Source organism: Pelecanus crispus, chromosome 17 (genome assembly GCF_030463565.1).
Source record: "Pelecanus crispus isolate bPelCri1 chromosome 17, bPelCri1.pri, whole genome shotgun sequence".
In the NCBI taxonomy this organism is placed as follows: domain Eukaryota; kingdom Metazoa; phylum Chordata; class Aves; order Pelecaniformes; family Pelecanidae; genus Pelecanus; species Pelecanus crispus.
In genome coordinates this window covers 2,013,860-2,039,576 of record NC_134659.1, presented here as the reverse complement: position 1 = coordinate 2,039,576, position 25,717 = coordinate 2,013,860, and the positions used below count along the sequence as shown (strand labels likewise).

The 25,717-nt window shown below is 50.8% G+C and overlaps 1 protein-coding gene across 1 annotated transcript in view; it reads right to left on the bottom strand.

Annotated features, from left to right (window-relative positions):
• PLXNA2 (plexin A2) overlaps window positions 1-25,717 on the bottom strand; it is a 154,283-nt gene that overhangs the window by 97,780 nt on the left and 30,786 nt on the right. The window contains exon 3 of the mRNA XM_075722534.1: window positions 4,869-5,003. Within this exon, the coding sequence (XP_075578649.1) occupies window positions 4,869-5,003 (135 nt within the window). The remainder of the gene's footprint in view (window positions 1-4,868; window positions 5,004-25,717) is intronic.

Below are 25,717 nucleotides of genomic sequence, written 5' to 3'. Positions count from 1 at the left end.
CATTAGGAAGGTGCTGCTTCACCCATCAGGGAGCAGACCCGCATCGCGTGACCTCAGCACTTCATCACAGTATTCTACGTGATTAGCACAGACAAGTGATAGATCATTAGCTGGGAAAAAGTGCTGGAAAATAAAGAAGGAAAAAACGTGTCTCAGTACGGTGTGTCTGCATGTGGGGAAGAGGCGATGAGAGGAGGGGGATTGCCTGCCCCACGGTCTGGCTCCTCTGCGCACGCCAGCATCCCGCACCCATCTCTGCCTCCTGCGCCCTCCGCAGTCAGGGCTCGCAGCTCCGCGTTCGGGAAGAGACCTGCCGGGCCCTGCTTCTCTTCACTAGCGCAGGGATATTCCTTCCAACAAGCCCTGCAGTCTTTTGATCAGGCTGCTTTAAATTTCGTGTTTATAGCCCTTGATTAGGTGGTGAAATCTTCTGGAGACGGCAATCGCTGCCCTGGTGCCTGCCATGTGTTTGATTGAGCCTCCGCTCACTCCCAGATTAAAAATAACAGAATTTGTTCTTCTACCAAGAGCTGCAAAAATCTTTGGCCCCAATTCTGCTGATGCTTATGCAATCTCCGTGCTGAAGTATGCCCACCATTTCTCACAGGGTTAGCTCTCGATTGCTGAAGGTGTACGTGGGAGCAAAGTCAAACCTGCTGCATGTGAAATCAGCGCTGCAACAGCTTGAACTTGCACAGAGAGCAGATCCAGCGAGTAAAAAGTGGTTGCAGCCTTGGAGGCATAAAGTTGCCCTGTCCTACAGGGCTTATTTAATTGAAATGCGCTGAGCTTTCATACATTTAAAAAACCTGCCGTCTCCCTGATGCACAGACAATTAACGCTTCAGGACTGAATTATAAAGCCACTTTTTCTCAAGATAACCAGCACTTTTCCTGTGAGCCGCAGTCTTTCCCTCTGAAAGCAAGAAATCAGAGCAGCTTTTCTGCACATGCAGGGGTGGTTGGTGTGGGCTCCACGACAGACTCACCGTTAAAACGGCAAGATTTTTAATCCGGGGGCTCTTGGTGGCCCCACGACATTTGTCGCTGTTTTTTGCCCCGCGCTGCCATTAACCCCTTGCCTGCTGCTGGATCGCTGGGGGCTCCCAGCCCTGGGTGCACCTGCCTCACCGGTCTCAGCAGAGGTCAGCAAAGCAGCCGACGAGCCCGTCACGACAGCAACGCTACCGATTGCACTTCAGTATTTTGGGGTTTTTTTTTTTCCTGATAGAAACTGTTAATTGAATTTGTCTGCCCATGAAAAACAAGAGGCAGCTCACGCTGGGCACCTGCTGAGAAGAGCCACGGTGCAAGTCCTCTTGCCACCGCTGTGCCGGTGCCCCCCAATGCCGACCCACCCGCAGCACCTACTGCTGTTGCGGTCGGAGGGCACGACGTACCCCTGCCAAAGCCTGGCAGCCCCGTTCCCCGGCCCCGCCGCTATGCCCGTCCTGGCACCCCACGTAGCTCTGCTAATGCAACACGTCTCCATCTCAGCAGCACCGAGCGCTGCCCAAGCCTTGCTCAGCTTGTGGGCAGAAATGGTGTTTGCTTGCTGGAGCAATGCTGAGAAATGAATTTCTGCTTTAAATAGTCAGGGTCAGAACCATTTCTCTTTTGCCATAAGAGCTATTTGAAACCAGGTGCAGTGGGAAGAGAGCCTGTAAAAGCTCCTAATAAGCACTCTCAAATCATGTGGTTAAAGAACTCGGAATAAGTGGCTGGAAGCAAAGTTTCTTTATCCTTCTCTCCCCCGGACTGGGCTGTGCAACTGTTGCTTCTGCGCTTTGTGGGAGTGAAATCAAATGTCAAATATTCTGCTTTGGGAGAAGTTGGCAAAGGAACATGAAAGGCTCATGGAGAGCTCAAAAGGACTGCAGATAAATTGGAGCGAGGCACAGACAGGGCTGGGACAGGAGCCAGAGGGAGTGGGGGAAGGACTGTGCCTACAACCACAACTCCAGATTTTAGGATGAAGCAACTACTTTCCCTAATGCATTTCAGCATAAAGCTGATCCTAGCTGCTGCTAGCACAGAAGGAAGACGAGCCTCATACCGAAACGTTGCATCTACTCGTTGCTGGGAAGCACCCGCACATCTCAGTTTATTCAGCACCATCAGTCCAACGCAGAGCATCGCATTTCATCGCTGGTCTGTACCTAACACCGCAGCCACGAGAGCTCAAGACCGGCCACCAGTCAGTACTGGGGAGCACAGGTTTCTTAGCTGAATTCCACAAAAAAACCCCCAACAAAACCCAACCATTTTTTGAAAGATGTGTTTTGACACAGGCATGTATCCTATTTCTTTCTCAGCAGATATTTAAAATCACAGGCTCTGGACAATCCTCCCCCAGTACGTTAACATGCAGCAGATCGACGTTAAGAACAGCTGCTCTCTGTGTCATTTAACTGTGGCAGAATTTCATTTTGTTCCAGATTTCAAGGCTTCAGAAGACATTTTTACTGTATATTCTCTGTAATTCTGAGGGCAATTCCCACCATTTACAGCCTCAGCCTTCTGAAGCTGGTGGACCTTTCTCCTTCTCTTGGCACTGTCCCCTTTTCAATCATCAGGCTCCTTTATATAGCACTCAGGAAAAAACATATTCTCCCCTCCACTTTGCTGAACTATCACATTGCCAAGATTAGGGCAGTGGGGTCACAGGAGCTGACAAAATCCATATGTAACGGCGTGCCGGGACTTCTGGACGCAAAGCACACATCTCTAGCAAGGGCAAAAGGCAAATCCTGCCGCGAGTCCAGCAAGGAACGAGGGACCGCGTCCCCCCGCTCCTGGAGTCTCCCCCAAGACAAGTGCTTTGCCGGAGCCATGGCTGGAAATTGAATTAACATTCCAGGAATATTCTATTATTTGCTAATTCTCTTCACATCTTTTTGTTTCACAATTAAGCAAATTAGCACTTTGATGAATATTAAGACGCTCTCGCCTCATAAAAGATGAGTTGGAGGCATTCCCACTGGATTTTCCTCCTAAGGAAAACAGTTCTTCAACTGTTTGATACACGCTGGATCGTTTCCTCTCTGGCATGAGCGCGAGGAGCACGTGGCTCCCGGGGACAATGACCACAACATTAACGTTTTAATAAAATAATTCTATGTCAAAGTTTGCATAGATCCTCATTACTACCATCTAATCCAAGTCCAAGCTGGAATGGGATCCTAAATTTGTGGCAGTTCATGGCAGTTTCTATCGCTGAGTTGCTGTAACACGCACATAATGCCTTCTTTAACCACGGGGATTCATTCAGTTAAGTCTTTAAGCAGGAAGACGACTTTGCACTCTTCTAAAGTATTTATTCCCTGGCTGTAAATAACTTTATAACCAAGCTAAGTATTTGCCATTTTTTTTTGTTTTGCTACAGGTTAGCAAAACAGTTTTGCTGGCTTTGGGAGGAGCTGTAAGCTCCCCAGTGCAAGGCGAGCTGCTAGGATAGCTGCTCGCTCTCCACCTCCATCAGTAGCTCTTCGAGCACTTCACACTGATGCCTCCCCGTAGCATCTCACTCGGAGCAGGTGGGAGGGAGGACAGATATTTGTTTACCAGCAGACGTGGAAAGCTGTTAGTGACCAGAGAGTTAACTCAACACAGAACGATTTAATAGCATCCAGACATCTTCAGATGCAACCCTTCTCCTGTCTCCACCACCCACAAGGCACCAGCTCTATTAATCTGAATTACAGAGTCGTGAGTAATCGCCAATAAAATGCTCAGCAGAGTCAGTGAACCCAGAAGTCTGGCTTACTGGTGGGGACTTTGTGTGTTTTCTTGTCTCGGAGAAGAGCAGAAGGTCCGAGATTATTTACATTGTGCTGGCTCTCCTAAGCAACAGACTCCCAGGACCACTGGCCATAAATTGCCATCATAATAATTTCGGTTTTGCTTTCTACAGTCTGGTCCCTCTTTGCAGAGCTGGAGTTCATCCCGCTCGGAAGCAGGCTCAGCGGAAGGGCCGCGTGGGCTGTAAGCAGTGGCGAGTCCCAGAGACACCGGCACAGGCTGGGAGGCAGCGACGCGGTCCTGGGCTCTCCCTCTGGGATGCTGTGTGATGGCTCACACGGACGCTGAGCGAGACGAGGCTCTCGCTTCCGAGACCTGCCTCACGGGTTTGCTAGTCTCCAGGGAAGAGTTTGTACGAGGAATCAGACTCCAAAGAAGTCGCCTCCCAGGAATGAGGAATCGCCCCTAGTCTGCAGACTTTAGCTGCTCAGGACTGATGTCTGTTAACCCGCCTGCCCCAGTCAGAGCGCTGCGAACGTGCGGATGTATTCGCACCACCCCTATCCCGTAAGCTATACAGACCCTAATGAATTCTCCCTGTAAGACCATGGTGCACCCCACCCAGCGCAGCGTGCCTGCAGGCAGGGCTGCTCCGGCGTGCCCACCTACCCACAGCATGCTCCGTCTCACCCCTGCGCCCTAGCATCGCTCGCTCCCACCCACTTAAAATACACCGGTAAATAATAAATAAATAAAGCCATCATAAAGGCTGCTCAGACAGAGCTCCACAAAACCACAAAGCCTGCCGACCCCACTGCAGGGAGCGCATCAGTAACGCTCGTGGCTCCGGATCTCGTTATCTAGGCAGGGATGGTTCAGGGCCCCGAACCACGTTTCCTCCGCAGCAGCTCAGTTTCCCAACGCCTGCAGACAAGAGCAAGTGGGCACAACTCTCTCCCCTGTGCACTGATGTGTATCTCCGGTCAGAGGCAGATAAAACTGAGCTTCTGCTGGTGCTCCATCTGCCCGCACCAATCTCCGCACACCACCTCAGCTCCCTCTGCTCCAACAACGCACTCCTTACGGAAGGAAGCCGCAACCACAGAGGTACAGAAGCAGGCGCCTTACCTGTCGCTCCGACATGACGTACAGATACTTCTGATCGATGGAGAAGGCCATGTCTCGAAGAACTGGGCTCCCGTCCTTGAATACTGTCACCATTTCGTACTGAATTCCACCATGGGGAGGACCATCTGCTCGGATCTGGAAGAAGCACAAACAGATTACAGGTGATTTCAGAGCAGCCAAATTCTGATTTTATTTTGGGGGTGGGGGGTGAGGGGAGGAGGATGAGGTAGGAAAAGGAATCTGATTCAAAATCTCAGCTCGCAAGCTGGAGACAGAGCAAAGAGCTGGCAAGCAACACACACGCACAGGAGTTAAAGCAAAGGCTCCTTCCCCACTGAAATTCATGTGATTTCCCCAATCCGTGAGAAATAACGAGAAAGTTTTGCGGTTGCAAGGGGAGCACGCAGACTGTCAGTGTGCTATGACTGACCACAGGCATCCAAGAGTAACAAAGATTGTAAACTTTTCAGATTCTCTCCAAAATAAGCCTGAAAGACGACCACAAGGCTCCACAGGCAGCACAACAAAGCCAAGTTACAGCAGAGATTTTTTTTTTTCTCCAGATGCATAAAGAAGAAGACTCAGACAATTTCCATCACCTCTTGCTGCCACAGAAGCCTCCTACAATACCATCTCTGCCTAAAAATTTGGAGATGCTGCTGCCATCCCATTACTTTCAAATTTGCAGGGTTCAGCAAGGCGAACCCAGTCCAGCCCGCACTGCTGAGCGAGCAGAGAACTAATACGGCGGCCATATGGCTTGTTCAGTTTGACGGTATCCATCCACCCCACGAAAAGACAACTCACCGCTCCTGCAGGAAAACCTGCCCAAGCTGTGACAAATCCCATCCCTGCCAGGAGCGGCTGCTGTGGAGGATATGCCATCTCTTCCAAAAGTTAATAATTTATGGCCTTGGGGGCTGTGCAAGGGGAAGGGAGGAGGATAAACAAACAATTTACATTGTCTTTCCTACCAGGATTTGCATATCTGAATAGCCATTTGATTGCAACATGGTGTCTACATAGCTGAAAACGCTGGCAACCGTCAGGCGGGGAAACGAGAGCAGCCAGGCGAGCCAAGGGCTCGGCGGAGCCGCGGCCGGCCCCGTGGCTCACAGCGACAGCGATGCCGCTAGACGGGGACGGGGCCGCGCTCTGCACGCGGGGCGCTGAGCAGCACGTGCACGCTGCCCTGCGAGGAGGGGGACGCACGGGGGACTGCCCGTCCCTGGAAAAACCTCTTATCACAAAGATGCCATCTGCTGCAGCCGCGTGCCGAGCTGTCTTGCCGCATCCCATTTTGCTGCTCGATTACTCCCTGCCTGGCTGTGGTACGGAGGAAGAGGCATGAAGAACCGGCTTTGGACAAGTCTAAGCCTTCAGAAGAGGCAGGATGGAGCAGCAGAGAGGGACGTCTATTTTTTTCTGGTTCACATCCCCAGGAGGTAAGAGAGCAGGTTGTTAAGCATCTTAAGATTTATCTGAGAAATGTGCCACCCCAGCTGGAAATACAAGGATATCTTCACACTCATAGAGGAGAGATGCTCCCCTGGCACCCTCCTCCAGATAAATCCTCTTCTTGGAAAAAGCCCTGATGCCTCCTGCCATGTAAAGACATGTTGGGTACACAAACGCATTTATTTTCTGGGTTTCTCTCTTTTCTCCTTACCTTCTGAGTTTCTAGTGATATTAAAGAACACCAGGTGTGAGTCTGAGCGGTCTGGTTTAACACCCGTGGCCGGATGCAGGGAGCCTCTGGCAGGATTAAGCAGGCAGCCCGAGCCTGCCTCAAAAGCCCTGAACTTTCAGAAAAGAAAAATTAGAAAAAGGCAGAAGGTCAAATCCTGCCTTAGTTTCACCTGTGCAAATCGGGATACTTCATTGCCGTCATGAAATACTGAGAACTAGAGGCAGGCTGAGACCAGTACGAGACCAGTGCCTTGCTGGGCGTTGCAAACCCGAGCGACCCGCGCTGCCTCCGGAGCCACCGCCCGTGCACGCACCACTGCCACGTCCCGCACCAGCCTGCGCCACGGACGTAGGGACGAGGCTGCAAAATCACCCGAGGAATAAATAGCAGGGGCACTGGGCTGTCAGGGACACACAGCCGCTTCCATGCAAACACCTGATTAATGGCCAAACCGGAATGGAAATTCCGGACGTGAAGGATCAGCAGCCTTTGTGAAAAACAACTGTTTTTCAGAGTTCCCTCGGGCACCGGCAGCTCGTTAAATTGAGCTTCTTTCTAGTAATGAGGTCAGACAGGGCTAATAAAGAGAGATACCACTGGACAAGCCTTGTGCAGGCCAATTCCAACTGGGAATTGCGGCTCTGGGCCGGAGACAGCACCACGTGCGTGATGGCTCCTCCAGCCTGGAGAAGTGCTTGGAGCTGCGCCTGGCACGGGTGTCTGGGGACACGGCTGGGGCCCTGCACAGGGTGCTGGGTGCTGCCTGCACCCTCCCGCCTCCCCCATAGGCAGGAGGAGCAGCCTGGGGTCTCTCACGGAGCCTGCCAAGGTGAGACGGCTCCGTGCTGCTCAGAGACCATGGGACAAGGGGAGAGCAGAGCCCGCCGCTCTCCGGTCCCGCACGCCGCGGTGTGTGTTGCACCCACCCGGCCATCCCACAGCCCCGTGCCCGGGATGCACCCGCTGCCGCTGGGATGCTCCACTGCATCTCCTCCTGAGCGTTTGGTTTCCATGACAACAAATGGCGGTGTCAGAGAAGAATGATGGTTCCTGCAAACGCGGAAGAAGAAAGGGATCATCTCCACAGCAGGAAGCTTCTTGTTGATGTCTGGAGAGAGAAGTAATTCCTCTGCCTAACTTACAGGCGCCCTTCCAGTGCCAACCAACCACCGACCCATCACTAGAAGAGCAGCGTGGGTACCGACCCTGCAAGCCCGGCTTCATCCCCGAGCCCAGGCTCCAGGCACAGGGATGCAGGAGAGGGGAGAAGCGGGACGGGGCCGGGCTGGTGGTCGTGTTTCTTTACACCCCCCCTAACTGTACGACGTTTTATTCTCTCACAACACGATGCTGGGGCATGGGAAGGGTTTAGGAGAAAGACACGGAGGGAAGCGGTGCAGGTCGGAATGGGTGGGAGCGCAGCGATACAGGGAGCAGGCGGGTACGAGGAGAAGCACATCGGTGCAATGGAAACCAGAGGTGTACAGGATCAGAGCCGTGTTCAGCCGCCTGAGAGACAGACCGCAGGCTTGCACACTCGGACGTGAATCAGAGAAGTCGTTTAGGACAGATACAGCGCTTTCCTCAATGAGTCTTGATATATGTTTAGAAACACGGCTTGAAAAGTGCCTAATGACATAACCTGCAAATCCAAATACCATCCTTGGCTCGGAGGATGGCGGGCCAGCAAAACACCCCACGTGACGGAGCAGAACGCTGCTCAGTTCAGGGAACCGCAGCCCTTCAAAGGCACTGCGCAGATTTATGTGTCTAATACCCCCACAGCACGGACGGCAGGCATAAGCTCTGCATTATCTTAAGAGATTAGCAAAATACCGCATTGTGTCATGTATACGTTGCAGTGTAGCACCCATGGCGATAAGCGTACGAGCCATTCAAGGATCTAATATGACGCGCAGCTCCAACATACCTAGCGTACTAACGTTTCTGTTAGGTATTTTGCCCAGCCTGTACCAGAGCTAGGATACATCTGGATTCCCTTCCAGTTCCCCCCAGCAGGCTCCCATTAGAAGACATTGAATCTCTTTGTAGGAACTTTCCATGATTAAATTACCTGTCTGTTTTCATTATGAGTGTTTCAATGAGGCTGACTCATGATGAAATGCCTGGTGCCAGAAAAACAGCTGAATAAGTCCATGCATGAAGGGACTGATTCCCCATCCCAGATCCTAGATGCAAGGCCAGCCGTTAACTCCTCAAGAACTGCAGCTTCCCCCCACGTACGCAGGCGCCTGATGGGAGATGGGTCCCAAAGCACCCATCCACGTGAAAACGGCCCATGGGGGCATGGGGTGGGCTCCTGAAATGATGCTCTTGGTCAGGAGGTGCAAGCTACTGGCTGAATTTGCTTATCTTTGTATGTAACGGTGGCAAAGTGAAAAGCCCAGTCAACCCTGGAGCCTTAAGACTGCTCCTTTCATGCTAGGATTTCTAGCCCTTCAGGGTGAACACTATCAAATAACATCGCATTTGTGTAAAATGGACGTTTCGAGTAGAACTGTATCAGCTCTGGGATTGCGCACTGGAGCGTTACTGCATCTACCGCCTGAAACACAAACCAAAGACAACAAGGAGCAGCCTTCGCTGCCAAGGTGCCTCTTTGCAGAATTGCCACTTTTTTGCCATTTATGTCTGCACATCTCAGCTCTCAGGCATTTCCCATTAAAGCTTCCGGATGGATTTCTTGCTTCAGTGCTGGAAATTTAGCAGAAAGACTGCTACTGACAGCAGGTTTCTGAATCAGGCTGGAGTGCAGTATAGTTTAAATAGCCTCTCCCTACCTCTTTCTGTCTGTGGTATTGTGGGGTTTCTCCTACCTAGACCTGGTACTAAAGGAAGTTTCCGCAAGTAAGAGACTCAGCAATGCAAAAGCTCCCTAAAAACAGGACAAGATAAATAAATATCAGTCCAGATTTTCTGTGTGTGCCTCCGCCAAATAGTCTTTGCAGAAAGGATTTACTTTTGCTAATCCAACCTAATTAAACTGGGCCGTTCCGCATTCACACCAGCCTTAAAAGGAGACGAGATGCACGTGATGACCTGCCACTTGCACTGGCCCCCTCACGAACACCCGTTCTCACCGTATCATTTTACAGGGTTACCCCATGCTGCCTCCAACAGCCAGAGAGAAAGAAGCACGGCAGTCTTTAGGAGGGGAGAATCCAGAACAGAAACTGCAAATCTCTACACAAGAAGTTTCCAAGAGCCCTTCAGAGCTGTATGAAATTCTTCTGGGAGTAAAGTACCCCTTAGCCTCCCTCAGAGCATTGCTAACATCAGCTAACTCTTGGTGCTTGGGGAGCTAGGTCGGAGCCATTTGCAGGTCCTTAAACTGCAGCGGAGCTGCGTGGTTTGCTGAGCATCGTACAGCCAGTGCCTAGCAGACCTGGGATCTGAATCTGCTGCTGCAGATGCACGGGGCCCTGCCTGAACCGCTGGATAGCATCCCTCCCCGTGCCTCCGTCTGCGGGAGCAGAAACCCAGCCCTCAAGAACTGGCTTTCCCTGCACACGCCTTCTGCAGGCAGCAACACCAGGAGTGTGATTTAGCTCAGTGCTCTCCACGTGGGAAGTCTCCCTCTTGAAATTAAAGTGAAATAGTAATCCCATTACGTACCTTTCCTTTAAATCATGGATATGTCCATGAGGAAGTTAATGACAACCCTTACATGCACATTCAATTCAAATCAGCATATCCAATTAACTTCATTACCTGGAGGCTCCCTCATATCCCAGTCTCTTTCTCTCCTGTCACATTTTCTTTATGCACTTTTCCCCAAAGTAGGGTATCAAAGCCTCGATAGATGGGTTCACTCCAGAAAGTCACAATGCTGTCAGGCTGAGCGGCTTGTAGCAAAACAGCTCCTCGAGACCAAATGATCTGGTCTCTGAGGGAGGAGAAAATCTATCCTTTCCAGAATTACACTGTCTGACTAAATATTAAATACACTCACTAATCCCCATTGGGGTTGCCCTTACGAAAGTCTATAGGATCACCTGGGGAGAAAAATCAGTTTGGTAAAGAGCTCTTTGCAGTGAGCCCTGCTAGCGCACAGGCGTTGGAGCTGCATTGCAACCGAGAGGGTTTTTCTCGAGCACTACCTACTGTTCCTTAAGTTTCCACAGACACAGATCTTTCCTTTATAAAGTGCCAAGAGGGGCCTAGAGCAGGGCGGCTGCAGCCATCAGAGCGATGGGCAGCAGATCCGGCCGGGAAGGGAACGAACCGGTGGGACCAGCGACAAGCAGCCCGGTGGCATCTCATCAGCATCTCACCTCATGCTGTCCCTGCATGCTGCTTGAAGACGGAATTTCAAGAGGCAACAGTGAGCGGTGGGTAAGGTGCTGGCACTTTGGTGCGAGCACCCGAACTCCCCCCACAGCTCCCCCTCCTCTCCAGCGAGGGCCGCACGGACGACAGCGCTCTGCAAAGCCCCGGTGCTCAAGTTCACTGTCCCTTTTGAACTTCAAAGAGCCATGAAAGCCCCAACCAAGCAAACCCAGCCTCGCATCCCAGCTTCTCCCTCCTGCTGCTGGGCACAATACAGACAAAACATCAATGCAGTGCAAAGCCAAGACCGCCTCTCTGCTCATGTTTTCTGAGTCCTAATCCCCTTTTTTGGAGACATTTTCCTCCTCCATCCCCTCCCTGTACTTAAGGGAAGCTCCAGGTGCAAGGAGACAGACCTCCTCTGTGCCCATCTCGCTCGGATCTCGCCTTTCCCGATGGATTCAATTGCTGGTGCCCTCCGCTCAGATGATCCCTCATATCCAGGATCTGCAAACACCGCCTGTTTGTGCGGCTGCACGCCCCAGGTTATACCTACAGCGGGGGACAGGGGAGAGGGAAGCGAATGTTGTGCCGCAGGTCCGGGGAGCAGGAGGTAACGCGGGGTCGGCAGCTGTACAGCGTGCACGGCGCGGGAGGAGGCAGGTTCGAGCCTGAGTTTATTCTGATCAGGCTTCATGACCCAAGTTATTTATAGATCTGAGGTTTCTGTGAATTCACTACTCATGTCAAAAATGTCTCTATGTATGTGTCTTTCACACCCACACGTGTTTCCCATCTCTGCTGCTTGGGAAATGTTAGCTAAGTGTTCAAAGTCACAACCCGGGAATCTGCAGCTCCCCAGAGAAAGAGCGAGTCAGAGGAACCGCTGGGCTAATTGGGGAAGAGCACAGAGAAACCCCCCGGGTCCCAGGCAGCTCCGCAGGGAGGAGGGGCTTGGAGTCCGCAGCACTGGCACCCATACACGCTGCTAAGCACAAAAATGCCAACCCAGCAAACAAACCAACCCAAATTAACTCTCATTTCCCACATCTCCAGTGCTAAGGGTGGAGAATTGTTCCTACGAGCAAGGCTTGCTTCCTAGCCCTGTGCAACAAGAAGGCTGCAAAGCCAGCCCAGAATCGGCACACGCAACTAAAACGGAGACCTGAACGCTTCCAACCTTACCATTTCCAAGAGTTTGAACCCATCTACAGGGAAGGCAAGATCGGTTTCAAAAAACAAAACAAATTAAAGCCCACCCTTCCCTCTGTGCTAAAGCTCAAGGCGCAGTCACCAGGCTACCGTACCAAAGATCCCAGCTGTTTCAGCCACCCCACGTGTCCCCAGCTAATGGCACCCAGATCTGCCGCAGGGAGAAGAGCTTCCGCGAACACAGTCCTTCCCATGCACACGTGGAAAGAGGAGCCTGGGAGAGGGATCCCTTGCTGCCTCTCTGCGGGCTTCTGGAGGTGAAAGAAGCCAATTCCTGGTTTGAAGCTGCAGCTTAGACATCCAAACAGGTACCAGCACAAAACCTTGAGAGAAGATTGCCGCCGAAGCTGCTCTCTCTCTCTCCCCTAAGCCTTTATTTTCTTCTTCCATCCTTCTGCTCCCTCCACCCTTCTGGAGAGCTGATCCTCCAAGATAAGACAGGGAGGATGGTACAGAGGTGCCATGCAGAGACTAATCAGCAGCCCCCATGTCTTTAATTTATTACTGCACGGAGAGGCTCGTTTAGAACAAAGCTGCCAGTTCGGAAGATCATTCCTTTAAAAGACTTTTTATTTGAAAAGCTGTCAGCTCACACCTTGTCACAGCCCTACTTGCAGCAGCAGAACTTTAATAATGTGCCACCTCATGCAAATGAGCTGCTAATTAATTAAGTAGTATTCTTCCGGGGATGGATTCATTAGAATCAAATTTGGGTAGGCTGGCTGGCTAGGTCCTATTGCTTTGGACAGTGCTTTAAATCAGCAGCATTGCCTTTTCCTTGGGTCCCAGCACTGGGGTGATTCCCAAGAGGAGGGGAGCCCTTTCCCACCCCTGCCCGCTCAGGCAGGCTCAGCACGCCGCGGTGAACGGGTGCAAAGCCACACCGCGACCCAACCACTTGCACGGCACAGCCCAGACCCAGCTTAGCTCGGAACGTGAAAAAAATGAGTGAATGAAGTGCCCGTAAGATTGCCTTCTCTCCTATTCAGGAAAGCCATTGTAGAAGAAGGCCCAATTCAAAAGCAGGAGGTAGAGACTATTAACTCGGAGGGCTCCAGGGATCAGGCTGCTAGGCAGGGAACGCCGCAAAGGAGCTGTGCTCTTTTTTCGGAGCACTTGTTGCAAAGAGCCAATTGCTGGGGGTTCAGGGCTATCAGCCTTGCACCTTCCACCAGCATCAAAGTACAACCCCTTAAAGGTGGAAACACTCCCGAGCATCCTGTGGATTTACTCCCCAGGAGGAGGACAGCTCGGGGCACGTCTGCAGCACGGTACAAAACCTATTCACTTCTAATTTGTCCCCTAATAGAGCGCCACAATGTCTAATGACTTCCCTTTTCTTTTGTTCAGCAGTAAGCACCCTTCTCCCTTTACATTCCTGTATTATTTTTAAAGAGATGGCTCAGTGCTTCTCTGGGAAATGGGAATCATTAAGTTAGCAGCACTTTGCTGCTTGCAGGCTTTACATTTAGGCACTGAGCGAGGATCATCAAAGAGACGAAGTGCTGGCCTCCAAGAGAAAGGAACGAGGTAGGTGTTGCTGTACCACAAGGCACTGCACGCAAACCTTTCTGCAACGTGCTCCTTCAGCCTCTGCCATTCTTTCCTTGGCTTCCCCTGCTTCTCCCGCTTTGTGCGGCTTTAATCCCGCTCCTTATAGCTGGGAAGTAAATGAAAGCACAGGCAAGCAAAGAGGAGGACAGCTCCAGGAACAGACAGAGATTTTGCTTCCTAAAGCATCCTCTCCTGCACGGCGCTAGCAGTCTGCAGCAGGGGTGCACGGCCGGGTTAGCGGGGTGCAACAGGAGCCCTGGCTGGGCAGAGGACAGCCTGATCCCACTCTGCCCTTCAGCCCTCGGGGGATTACCAATGCCTGGGTCATGCCCCGGCTTTCTCTCCTCCTTGCCCTGAGCCCGTAGCTGGGCTGAGCGTTGGCAGGCGTCCGAAGGGACTCGTGAGCGAGGACAGAGGAGAGGCACACCTCCTCGTTTGCTGCCTGCGGGACACAGTGATGGAGGGAGTGGCCAGCAGCATTTTGGGGAGTGAGCAATAGCCATAGTGAAGGAAAATGGGACAGGGTGCTAAGCCTAAGTCTTCTGTGACTGACAGAAAACACAAGAGGGAACACAGAGGTGGTATTATTTAGGGCGACAGAGGTACTGGGTATCGGCTCAGAATTGCTTGTCGCACACCATTTGCAGCTCCTCACCAAAGTCCCCAAAATAGCACCATATCTGTGTTATCTACCCACACCTCACCTGTGCCCTTCCAGCTGAATAATCCTCCACAGCTCAGTGTCGAGCTCTCTCCCTACCACCATCCTCCTACAGCAGGACATTTCACAGCTGAAGGGATTGGTCTTGCTTGGTTTGGCTTGTTGACCTTGAGTGGCCATGTAAAATGGAATAAAAAGCCACTTAGACAAGATTGTCTAATGTGGAGTTTGCTCTAAACGAGCGGCAGCAAGATGTGATTCTCCCCAAGGAGGAAAAAACTAAACGACTGTCAAAAACTGTCACATGAAAACACTGCTTCTCCCAAGTCAGTGCTTCCAGCTGATCAGGTGGGAACCGAAAAGTTCCTCAGGAAATATTATTCCCTTTCCTTTTCAAAAACATCATGTAAGTAATATGTTTCAAATGACTTAGACTTCCTGCTCAACACCTCCTGGGAACGCTGCAACACAAGCCAAACCATGAGCCACTAAAGGCCAAAACCCAGAAGGAAATAAAAGAATCAAAATTATGTTATCTTTTGGTTTTGCAAACTTATGGGGAAATCCTGCCTGGAGTTTTGCAGTGCTTTAGGTCGGACAGGAGTGATCAGGTGAACGAGGAGGCCATGCATACTTTTGGTTTCACTTGTGCACGCAGAACCAGTCACGCGTTACTGATCAGATCTAACCTTGCTCGGGCAGAGGATGTGAGGAAATTACAGAGCACGCAGCTTAGCTTAAATCCCAGGAAATGAGGCTCTCCCACATCGCCTGCTGCTCCGTCCCAGGCACTGGCCAGCTGCGGGGAACATCCCACACCCCTGGGTTACAACCGCTGCAGATGCCCAGCGGGCAGATAGAGGTGCAGACAGCAAATGGGTATTTTCTAGTTAAGAAATGGGCCTGAAGACGGAGTCGTCAAAAGCTCTCGCCAGCTGGTGGCTGACCATGCTGTTTGTATACAGGCTGAATTTTACTAAAGCAACAGCCTTGCAAGCGAGGTCGCTTAAGGACGTGCAGAGCCACAGCCAAACTGGCGCTGCCCCACGGCTCCTGGAGGGCAGCTCCGCGCTGGCGCCGCGGGCGGCTGCGCCGACGAGCTCCCAGCTCTCTCCCCTACCCCATGCACCGCAGCAGCTTGGCTCATTGGTGTTCAACTACCTACCAGGGGACACACGCTCTGCGTTTGGGTCCTGCTCGTCACCGGGCGTACGGGAGCTGGACCAAGTGTGGTTTCATCAGGCAAGGCAAGACGCAGAACCAAGACACACAACGAACCGCTGTGCTGGCGCGCTGCTCAAGGACGTTTGCTTATTCAGGGCCCTGTATTGGAAGCATTAAAGCCTCCTGATAGGATTCAGACAAGTGTAAATCCACGGGAGCTGAATCTCTCCTATCTGCTCATTCACGCTCAGATCTCCCGGCCTCCAGCAGACAGAGGCTTGAGGTAGCTCATTCCCAGCAAGTGTGGCACACGCCAAGAAAGGCTGCTTTGCCCCTGTGAGCTGCTTCCCAAATGCTATTCTGGGGCAGATTAAGGATTTAAAAAAAAAAAAAAAAAAAAAAAAAAATCTCTTTTCCATCTCTGCACTGTAACTCACTAAGCCTTCAGCATATGCCCTTTCCAGCATCCCAGAATTAATCAGCACATAAGCAGATGAACTGGCTCTGAATAATCTGTATATGCAACACATGTAACACTGCTGAACAGCGCCCTGAACACAGCAGAGAGATGGCTGGGCTCAACACACACGTCTGTCCCCGTCTGGGGAGAGTCAGGGCAGCTATCGGGCACACATCGCAGACCTGCGACAGTGTGAAACACCCTGCTGTGCATCAGGCTAGAGAGGAAGGAAAGGGAGGGGCTGATGGATGGATCAACTCTCTGGTCCTCAAATGTCTAAATTCAGAGTTTAAGTTCAAATTCAGCTGAGGAAGGAGGGGAAAACTGAAGGAGCTCGGTGGTCTGCCTGTAATCTCTGAAGCAGTCAGGATGGCGCTGCAATCGGTACTCGGGGATTGTGCCCAACACTTGAAGCACTTTGCAGCTCCAACCGCGCTCAACCCTGCAGAGCAGCAGTGAGCTGCAGCCCCCGGAGCAAAGCCTCACCCCAGGGACAGGCGGGCAAGGAGCTCTGGGCCTCCCTCTTCCCCTCGTTCACGGTGAAAAACATCACGAAAGAGGCAAGTGGAGGTGCCCGAGGCCATGCTGCTTGCTGCACACAGCCTCCTCGGTGGCATACCGCGGGGTCATTTAGGCTGACACCACAGCTATTCCTCTGGAGGTCACGGATGCCACTGGCACGTGAACACGAGAGCAGCCATGGTAACGACACGGAGCGACCCAGCCAAAGCACAACAGCAACATCAGACGCCTCCAGACTGGGAGGATGGGGGGAAAGAGGGTCCGCAGCTAAAGGGCTGGAACTGAGGAGCGGCACATCGCTCCGCAGAGCGACTCTGAGCACCTCAGCAGGACCCAACCAGCCTGCGCCTGGCTTCATGCTGGAAGGTTTGGCTTGTAGTTTCCTCTGCAAGATGAGGTGGAGCAGATCTGCCCTAGAGCTGTGAAACACCAGACTAGAAGGACCCAAGGCAGCTCTTCCCCCAGGCCCCTGCTTTTGTTCGCACACCAGCCAGCACAGCTAATCCCTTATCGTGTCCATGGCCCAAAATCAACATCATGAGATAGGTTCAGGCTGGGGTCCACGGATGGGAGAGACAAAGCTACACCACATTACTGCTTTTGCTTCCATAATTGACCTGTAGATAAACACATGGCTTCCGCCTTAATCCCCTGCAGCCTCATGAACATCAGCCGCGCTAAATTTTTCATGTAATTAAGAGAAAAACCCTAATCCAGTGTAATTAGCTCCCTGATTGCCAACGTCAGGCAGAAAAGCACTGTTTGAACAGCAATTCAGGTCTAGCTGGTTAGGCAAATACTGTGTGTGTGGTTCAGTAATTTAACACTGAAACAACTCCCCCTCTGCTGTCCTTACAGGCTTGCTTTTCTAAACAGCACTAAGTGGTTTCATGACTGCAGTAGACCCGATATCCCTGAAACTGCTGTTCCACCAAGCTCCAGTTGCGTCCCTGAAGGGCTAGCCATGAAACAAGCCAACCAGTTCCCCGAGAGCCACGCTAGCTGCTCATTTTGGAGTGGTCCTCCCACCCCATCTGCATCCTGAAGTGATTGCCACCAAGTTATTAAAACTATACCACCCCTTAAGTGCCTAAACTCGGGATCTGACAGTCACAATTAAGACCCTGATGGAGAAACAGTCTCCTTGTGAGTGATGCTCAGCACCACCACCACAACCTGCCGGAGCTGGAGGCAATAGCAACGCTTACAAGGAGTTTTACGGTGTAGGTCAAAATTCATCCCGGTCACTGAGCCTTTATGGCCTACAGTGGTATTTTTCTTTTCCATTCACACACATGAAGACAAAATGTTAAGGGTAAAATGTTAGAAATTTGGGAAGTGGAAGCAGATGGGAGAGGAATAGAGAATGTGGATGTACATGCCGACAGGGAGGCAGGGAAACCAAGAAAGCATGACTAGAAGATACCTTCGTTTAACCATTTAATCCATCCTGCAGAAAAAGGAAAGGATCTGAACTGCTTACACCACTGTGAAATATTTCTGTTGTCTTTTTAAAAGCTGCCTGTGATAGAAATGACAGACTACTCCAGTTCTCAACTAGTTATATCTTTCTTCTTCAGACTTAATGTCAGACAGTCTCCTGAAATACAACTTTTGAAAGCAATATTGTTCTAGGAAGTATTTGCTGGGGTCTTTGAGGAGGGTTTTAATCCTCATCCTATGCTATGTTACAAAGGTTTTGTGGGTTTGGTTGGCCATTTTTAGAAAAAAGGCGTTAGCCTGTTTTCCTAGTTTTGGTTAACGTTGCTGTAGAGGCCAAATTTCTGTGCCTGGGAGATTGCAAATCAACCAGCCTGCTTCCTATAAGGAGAAAGCTGAAAACCATTTCACAGCTTCAGCTTTGCAGACTGAATCCTTACAGAATGCTTGTTTATATGCTGTGTCAGGCGAGAGCCAACCATGTATGTTTTTGCAGCTATAACTCTTAATTCTGACAGAGGCCACAGGCTGATGAAAGGCAGGGGGTTGTGCCTGGCTTTGCCCATGTTTGGGCTCCAGGCTCTGCTCTCCCCAGCACCGCTCCCCTCTCCCCTCCTCATCACACGGATGGTCTGTAAACAAACCAGCAGCGAGCAGAGCAAGCTGGTCCTTTGTATCAAAGCCAGGAAGATTTCTTTATACAAAAATGAACGAAAATTTATCAACTCAAAGCTCCTTTTAAAGAGAAGCCCCTAAGGAGAGCAAGCCCAGATGCTTGCTTGCATTGCCTTGGTAAGCCAACTCCTCTTTCTCCCTCCCTTCAAACACACATTATTTTCCATGGAAGGCACTGTAGATGAACTATTGACTGCAAACAGAGCCTCCTGGTTGGATGGCAATGCATCAACATGGATTTAAGTGAGCAGCGATGATAAGGCACAGTTTGGTGCTTTACATGGGAATGGCACTTCAAGCCAAGCGAATGACCTTCTGCTTAAATGCCTCCCAGAGGACCTCCAGTCAGCAAGCCACTGGCTCGCAGGCGCCTGGTGACCATGCTTCAAAAGGCAATGATAGAAATTCCACATCTCCCTCCTCTTCGCTGTGGCTCAGGAGGTGGGAACCTGCAGGCATGTCCCAAGTCGTGTTTGCAACCACCCAAACTGGCAATGTCCTCACCCCTTCCCTTTCCGACCACGCTTTCCGCACCACGTCAAACACACGGATGGGGACGCTTTTGCTAACGCATTCCAGATGGCATAGCACGTTTGCACACTGCGGTTGTCAGTGGTCACAGCAATCTGGGTGTATTCATTTTTCTGTCTCATAGTAATTACTCCAGTTTTTAGTCGGCTTTGGGGAAATTCTTCCTGCCAAAACCCCCAGTATCAAATGCCAGCGACACATGAGTCTGCGTGTTGACTGGTCTGTGGTCTCTTTGCCTTAGATCCAGCACAAATTCTTCTCCCCATCGCCCGTGCCTTCCCAAAGCAATACATCTTAAAGGTCTGTGGAGAGCTGCTAGCTGATGAGAAGAGCTGTATGCAGCTCGTTGGGGGCTGGCTGCCTTTCTTTGCTCACCTTCCCCATTGCACATCCAGCAGTGTACAACTGGGAACGCAGCCCCAGGTCGGCCTGGCAGGAAGCTGGGACTGCGATACCAACTGGGTATATGCAACAGCCACCCCAGCACCTTCTGCTACCGGCTCACAGGCGACAAAGCTACACCAAAGCTACATCCCAGCAAGCTGGCCATTTGCGCAGCCACCGTTTCGCCAGAGGCTAGTGGAAGTGTCTCCAGACAGACCCAGAACTCTCGGGAGTCTTCGCATTCATGTTAATGAGCACTGGCAGGAGACTTGCAGCTAGGTGGTAAGCAGTGTCAGGGGGTGGTGAAGGGGGCTGAAAGAGGTGTTAGAAGGAAAGGGAGCTGCGCAACTTCACCCATAGCCAGCTTTTGAGTGACCTGAAGGACAATATTGAGTCATGAGGCTACCAGCTTCCACCCTCCTACCCCCAGAAGCTGAAGTTCTAACAAGGGAAGTTATTTGAATTGTTCTCACTAAAAACCAGACCAGGCATCAAACGCTTTTGAAGCTTTAAGAGTAAGAGCTATAAACTGAGCCAAAAAACCCAAGAGACAGAACTGATATGGAAAGCTACCTTCCAGGACAGACTTTCCCAGTGACCGAGTGCAGGTAACGGCAGCAGCCTCTTGGCGACTTCAGCACGATGCCACTGCTTATTATCAGAGGAGCTGAGCTATCTCGTGCCTTTCTCTTCCTGTTGCACCAGAATTAACACACTCCCCCCTCCACATCCATACATCTGCATAATGTAATCTGCTAATGATTTCAGGCCTCATATTTTGTCAGTGTCATGATTTATTAGTTATGTGATGGTTTGCAATCAGCCACAAAGACATCTTTCAGTGACCTAAAACCATGACACTCGAATTTTGCTGGTGTTGGAGTCCTATGGCCTGGCAGTTTCAACACACCGGGTATTTCACTGCCTGTTCCTGCAGTTTGTGTTTCTGCGGGAGCAGAGCGGGAAGCCTGGCTGGGAGCCGGGTCCTGTTCCCAGCGCCTGGAGTCCTGCGATTTGTGACTTAACCAAATGGCTGAGCCAACTTCCAAAGAGTCTGCTCCTGAGAGGTTTTATGCCTTGAAAATTTATTCTAAAGCAGCTTCAAAAACTCCAGTTTTCATTATTAATATGACTTCTTTCATCAGAGTCCACTTATCTTTTTGCTTTCTATTTCTGTCTCTATCCTTTTATTGTTTCCCCCGAGCGCTTCTATGGGAATGCTACCGAAACCCAGACCAGGCGACCGCAGCATCTACCCACTCTCTCCTTACCAGCATGAATTTATTTCCATCAAAGCTTCCTTCTTGAATCAAGATTTTTCCTTTTAATTCCATCTGTATTTAATCCCAGACAAACACAAACAACAATCTCAACTCCCTAAGGCCATCACTTTCTAAATCAGCTACAGCCAACTCCAATTAGCAGGCAAGCAACATGAGCAGCTTCATACGCTCCTGTATCTTTGGGAACGAGCCAGCCCAGAAGGCCCTTTTCCCCAGACTGTCCCTTTTTTTCCTTCTGAAGAACTTGCACCGTCATTAGAGTCGCAGGCTCTGCGAAATAAAACACACTCGCCTTTGCTTTTGCCACCACGGACGAGCCAGGAGGGATGCTCTGCGGACTCATTAACGCTGTTTCGCGGTTCTGCACTCCCACACCTGGAGGCTACCTGCCTGCTTTGGTCACAAGAGGATCCCAAAGCCTCTACAAGTGCTAAAGCAGTATTTTCTTGGTCACTTTAGCCTCCCTCTTAACCTGCACTTGAAACAGCTTCTTCATAGCCTCTCTAAGCCAGGCTGCTGGAGAAGCAGTGCCAGCTCCTGCCAGGGCTGCACAGGCAGCAAGCCTCTCCCTTCTCAGGCCATGAGAAGGTCTCTCAGAACACCCTGGAGAAGAAACCCCCAGCCCTCCACGGAGCTCACCACGGTCGACAGAGGAAGCGTAGCAGCTCATGGGGTTCTTGAATTTAACCTGACTGTCAATTCACCGTCTTCAAACTGCTTTTAACTTATTTTGGTGAGAAATGTCTGGTCTCACAGGCTGGTTGGATTTTGCCAGGCTTAGCCAGGCTCCGGCAGTGGGTAGGCACTTGCTCTTCAGAGCTCAGACTCGGTGGTGCCCCCCGCTCCGCCGCGGCTCTGCTGGGCTGCTCCCCCCGCGCTGGGTGCCCGGCGGGTGCTGGGGGCGGCGGCGGAGCTCAGCCCGCGGACCCTCCTCTGAAGGGACGCCTGCACCAAGCGTGCCAGCGAGAGGGGCGGACTCAGCACTTTAACTCAGCAGATAGCCCTCCCTCCATCAGTGAGCTATTTCGGGCAACGATTTCAAATGAAAATCTGTATTTTATTAATTATGCGTCTGCTTTGCTGCTGAACTCCTTAATGTGTTTCCCAGCTGTATCAATCTACAGCCATGAAGGAAGCCATTAAATCTAAATGCCGAGAGCGTGTAGCATTTCTGCTGGGACGCATCCGTCACCGGGGTTAGCCCAGAGGTGCGAGGCCCCAGCCAGAGCTGCTGTCTCCCCTCACCTGCGGGAACATCTCCCATTGCACCCAGCGGGAGCAAAGCAAGGGACATTGTGGGACTGGAGCGGAGGACGTGCCCTGACAAACCCATCAGGATTGTAAATGATTGCAAAGCAAAGTCCATCTGGTGACGCTGCCGGGTTTCTCCATCTTTCACACCAGCTGGCAAGAAAATGCAAGGAGCCAGCTCCGGCACTGCTGGGCTTCAGCTTAGCACGCTGCCAGCAGCTGTCAAAGAGAGAAGATGAGGATGGAAGCGAGAACCATTTGCATTGCTGCAAACTCTTCCTCCAGCCTCATTTGCTAACCTCAGTGTCGGGGCTGAGAGCACTGACGAGTCCCTTGTATTTCTCCGCTCGTCTCCTGTTGCACGTACACACCTCTTCAGCAGCCGGGAAAAGGATTTCCCCAAGTCATGCCTTTTCCTACCACGTAGGGATATCAGAGAGAGCAGCGTCTGCAGGCAGGCAGACTTATTCACCTGTCCTAACTGGCAAAACTGATTGGGTTTGACGGACGTGCAGGGATGTGCAGATGCATTAATGACCAGTTTAGCATGGAAACCGGCAAAGCAATGCACCTCACAGATGTTACTAGAAGTTTATTTAAAGTAAATTTTATGGCTGTGGAGAACGTATTAGATCAGCAACCTCAAGAAAAATCACTTCAGGCTCCTTCCCTAACAAATAAGTAAAAAAAATTGTGAAATGAAATAAACCAAAACGCCCCCCATAAAAAGTGCAACGCAGGTAATTTTACAAACCAAATTCTTTACTGCCGAGGTGACTGCATCTCTTGGGTGAAAACTAAAGCCATCACCAGCAGTTGGAAGCAGAAAGGGCTGAAATGCATCAGCTGTACCCAGTCCAGCCCCACACGCCCCGTCCGTGCGGATCCTCTGCCGGCAAATTGGCCATTCACACGACCTGCCTTCTCCCACCAAGCAAGCCATTTAAGTCGCATTATTTTAGAGTGTCCTTGAGACAGAGCAGCATTAATGGGCTCTACTGTCTGAAAACTGCTCTTGCTTAGATACCCGCAAAGCTGAGCAAGAGAGGCACAAGGCTAAAAAATGTTCCCTCTCAAGCAAAACAGACTTGCACTTGGATTGCACAGAAATTAAAGCAACAAAAGGTCTCTGAAGCCAATTGCAATATAAGTGAGAAACAGGCTCGTCACTTTGTACATCCATCTGGCAAGGACATACTTTCCATTTCAGCAAGTGCGAGAATGGGTGGACAGCAAAGGGAAATGTGAAAACAGCAAAGAAACAAGAAGAATGAAAACCTGCGGGACAACACTGCTACCCTGTTATGAATACTGTACGTCTATTCATATGAAAATCCATACGGCTGCTACTGTTGCATGCACTCTTCTTACACAGCATGAAATTAAAATTCCTCTTCAGTATCATACTGCCAGCACTACAGAGCAACTTTAGAGTAAGCTAGCAGACAATTTATCCTTTGGCTTCCTCAGACGGGCTTGTGCTGGGATTGAAAGCCAGTGGGGTGAGGGAGATGAGTCTATTGCCCATGGTAAAAAATTCTGCTTCCAAAACAAATCCCAGAGAAATATTGCTGGCCTAGAGTCTGACTGTTGGTGCTAATTTCACAGTGCAGTTTCACATGCATAATTCCCCCCAGGCCCCCCTGCCACTTTCCTTCTTATCTTCCCAGAACAAACTCAACATGCAGGCTAATTTCAAGGAGTGTTTCACCCAGAGTCCAGCCAAATGTCAGTGGATCTGCTGGAAATGCAAATTGAGACAATCATGCAAAAGAGGAGGGCTTATAGATTGTGCACAAGGGCAACAGACGGCAAATAAAAGCTGACAGAAAGAGGTAGCAAGGAACAAATCTCCCATTTCAAGTTGTTGATCATTTGCACGTGTGCTCAGGGAGCAAAGATAGATTTCCAAAACCATGCAAGTCCCATTGATTTTCACTGCTACATTGTCTAGGTGCCTCTAAAACCCACATTTCTCAACGCTCCTGAATCAGCACCTTGCATTCACTCACACCATTCACATCCACTTTGCAGGGCTGTAAATGACAACGGAAGACACAAAGCAGCAGAGATCTGGTGCTGAACTGGGGAGACAGACGAGGAGGGGTTTTTGTGGTTTCCCAATTGCAAAGACCCATTGAGCTGTCAAAAGCAACTGCAGCTTTCATAGAAAGCGGTTTGTTTTGCGGTTTTGAGAAAGTTGGGGTAACTGTGGGCCCCTGAGATCATCTGGGGACAAAGCGAGGAAAAGATACTGGAGACGGGAACCTGATTAGCGCAAACCCAGGCACGAAATTTTTCAGATACAAGCCAATTCATAAGGTTTGCTCATTATGTATGCAAAGAAACAGCAAGAGGAGAGAATCTATACTATGTGCCGTAACATGATATAGAATTAATCCCCCAGGTTACAAAATTCCTCATAAATCGCAAATGGGACGATATCTACTGTATTATATTTTATCACACTTTCTGTCAAAATATCCCCTGCAGGGAGCCTTTTTGACGATGCTATCACAAGCAAAGCCTTATTTGGGGAGGAAGATTTGAACTAAACAGCAGCAAACTATCAATATGTTCCTTGTGAGACTGCTACATAGAAAAAGCCTTACAGCAGTGTTAGCGGCGTCTAATTTAATGCAGCTCTTTCTTAAATAACTCCGTCTTCTGGTTTTGCTCAGGCCCATATGGAGCATATATACTATTTAGTTTTGTTAACAGCAATACTAATACAAGCTGGCTGCTGTGCTTCAACATGCCCCTAAGTCCCCGAGGGACTGCAAAACACTTTACAAAAGCATCCAACGAGGAAAACTTTGCCACCTCTCAGGCGATACGGGGCAACGCGCACGTTACGCGCTCCGACTTGCAAATCCCAATCCTCATCGCTCTGCGGCGCCGAGCAGAGCGAGCGAGGGCTGAGCTCCACAGCGGCACTCCGGGATGTGGAAGTTGGGCTCCTCCATCCCTGTCATCGCCGGCCTTCGATAACGATGGCCGGCTGAGTGCTTCTGCTTCGCTAGGCTCCGCGCTTTTGTAAGGCGCTCCAGTGTTTTTGGCAGCCACTGAACTGGAAGGCAAAGGGTCTGATTATCTCCTCCACCACCTCAGTGGTGACCCAGACCAGTGACCCCTTCCCTGTCACTCTACATTTGCTCTGGATGTTTTACACATGGAAGGGGAAAAGCCTTCACAACTGATCCAGGCTGCATCCACAGGCTCTGTCTTCCGCACGTGGCACGGAAGGCAGATGCTTTGTTTATCGTGGGGTTTCGGCTCCGTCTCTTGCTCGGGGGCTCGTGATCTGCGTGCCCGCCTTAGAGGAGCGATATGGGAGGCAACGCCGAGGCAGCAGCACCGGGGTCGGTGGAGCAGGACCTGCTGACAGCCCTGATCCAGTGCAGGCTTGGCAGCGTTCATCCAGGAAACGGCTCCTTCGCTCCCACTGCCTGCTTAAAAGCAAAGCAGATAATACAGCCTCCATCTTGCTTTCACTATCCAAAACACTGCCATCCTCAAAAATCTTTAAGTGCATCCTGAGTGTTTGAGCTACGCAGCAACAGTGAAAACCAGCCAGCTGAGACAGACGACATCCCACCGCTGGGTGGGAAGAGGAGAGGAGCAGAGCAGCCAGACCACCTCCTTCTTCCACAGCAAGCACCCGAAATCTTTAATGCCTACACAGGACTATCTCCAGCTCCACAGTCTCGTTGTAGACAACAACATGCAGCC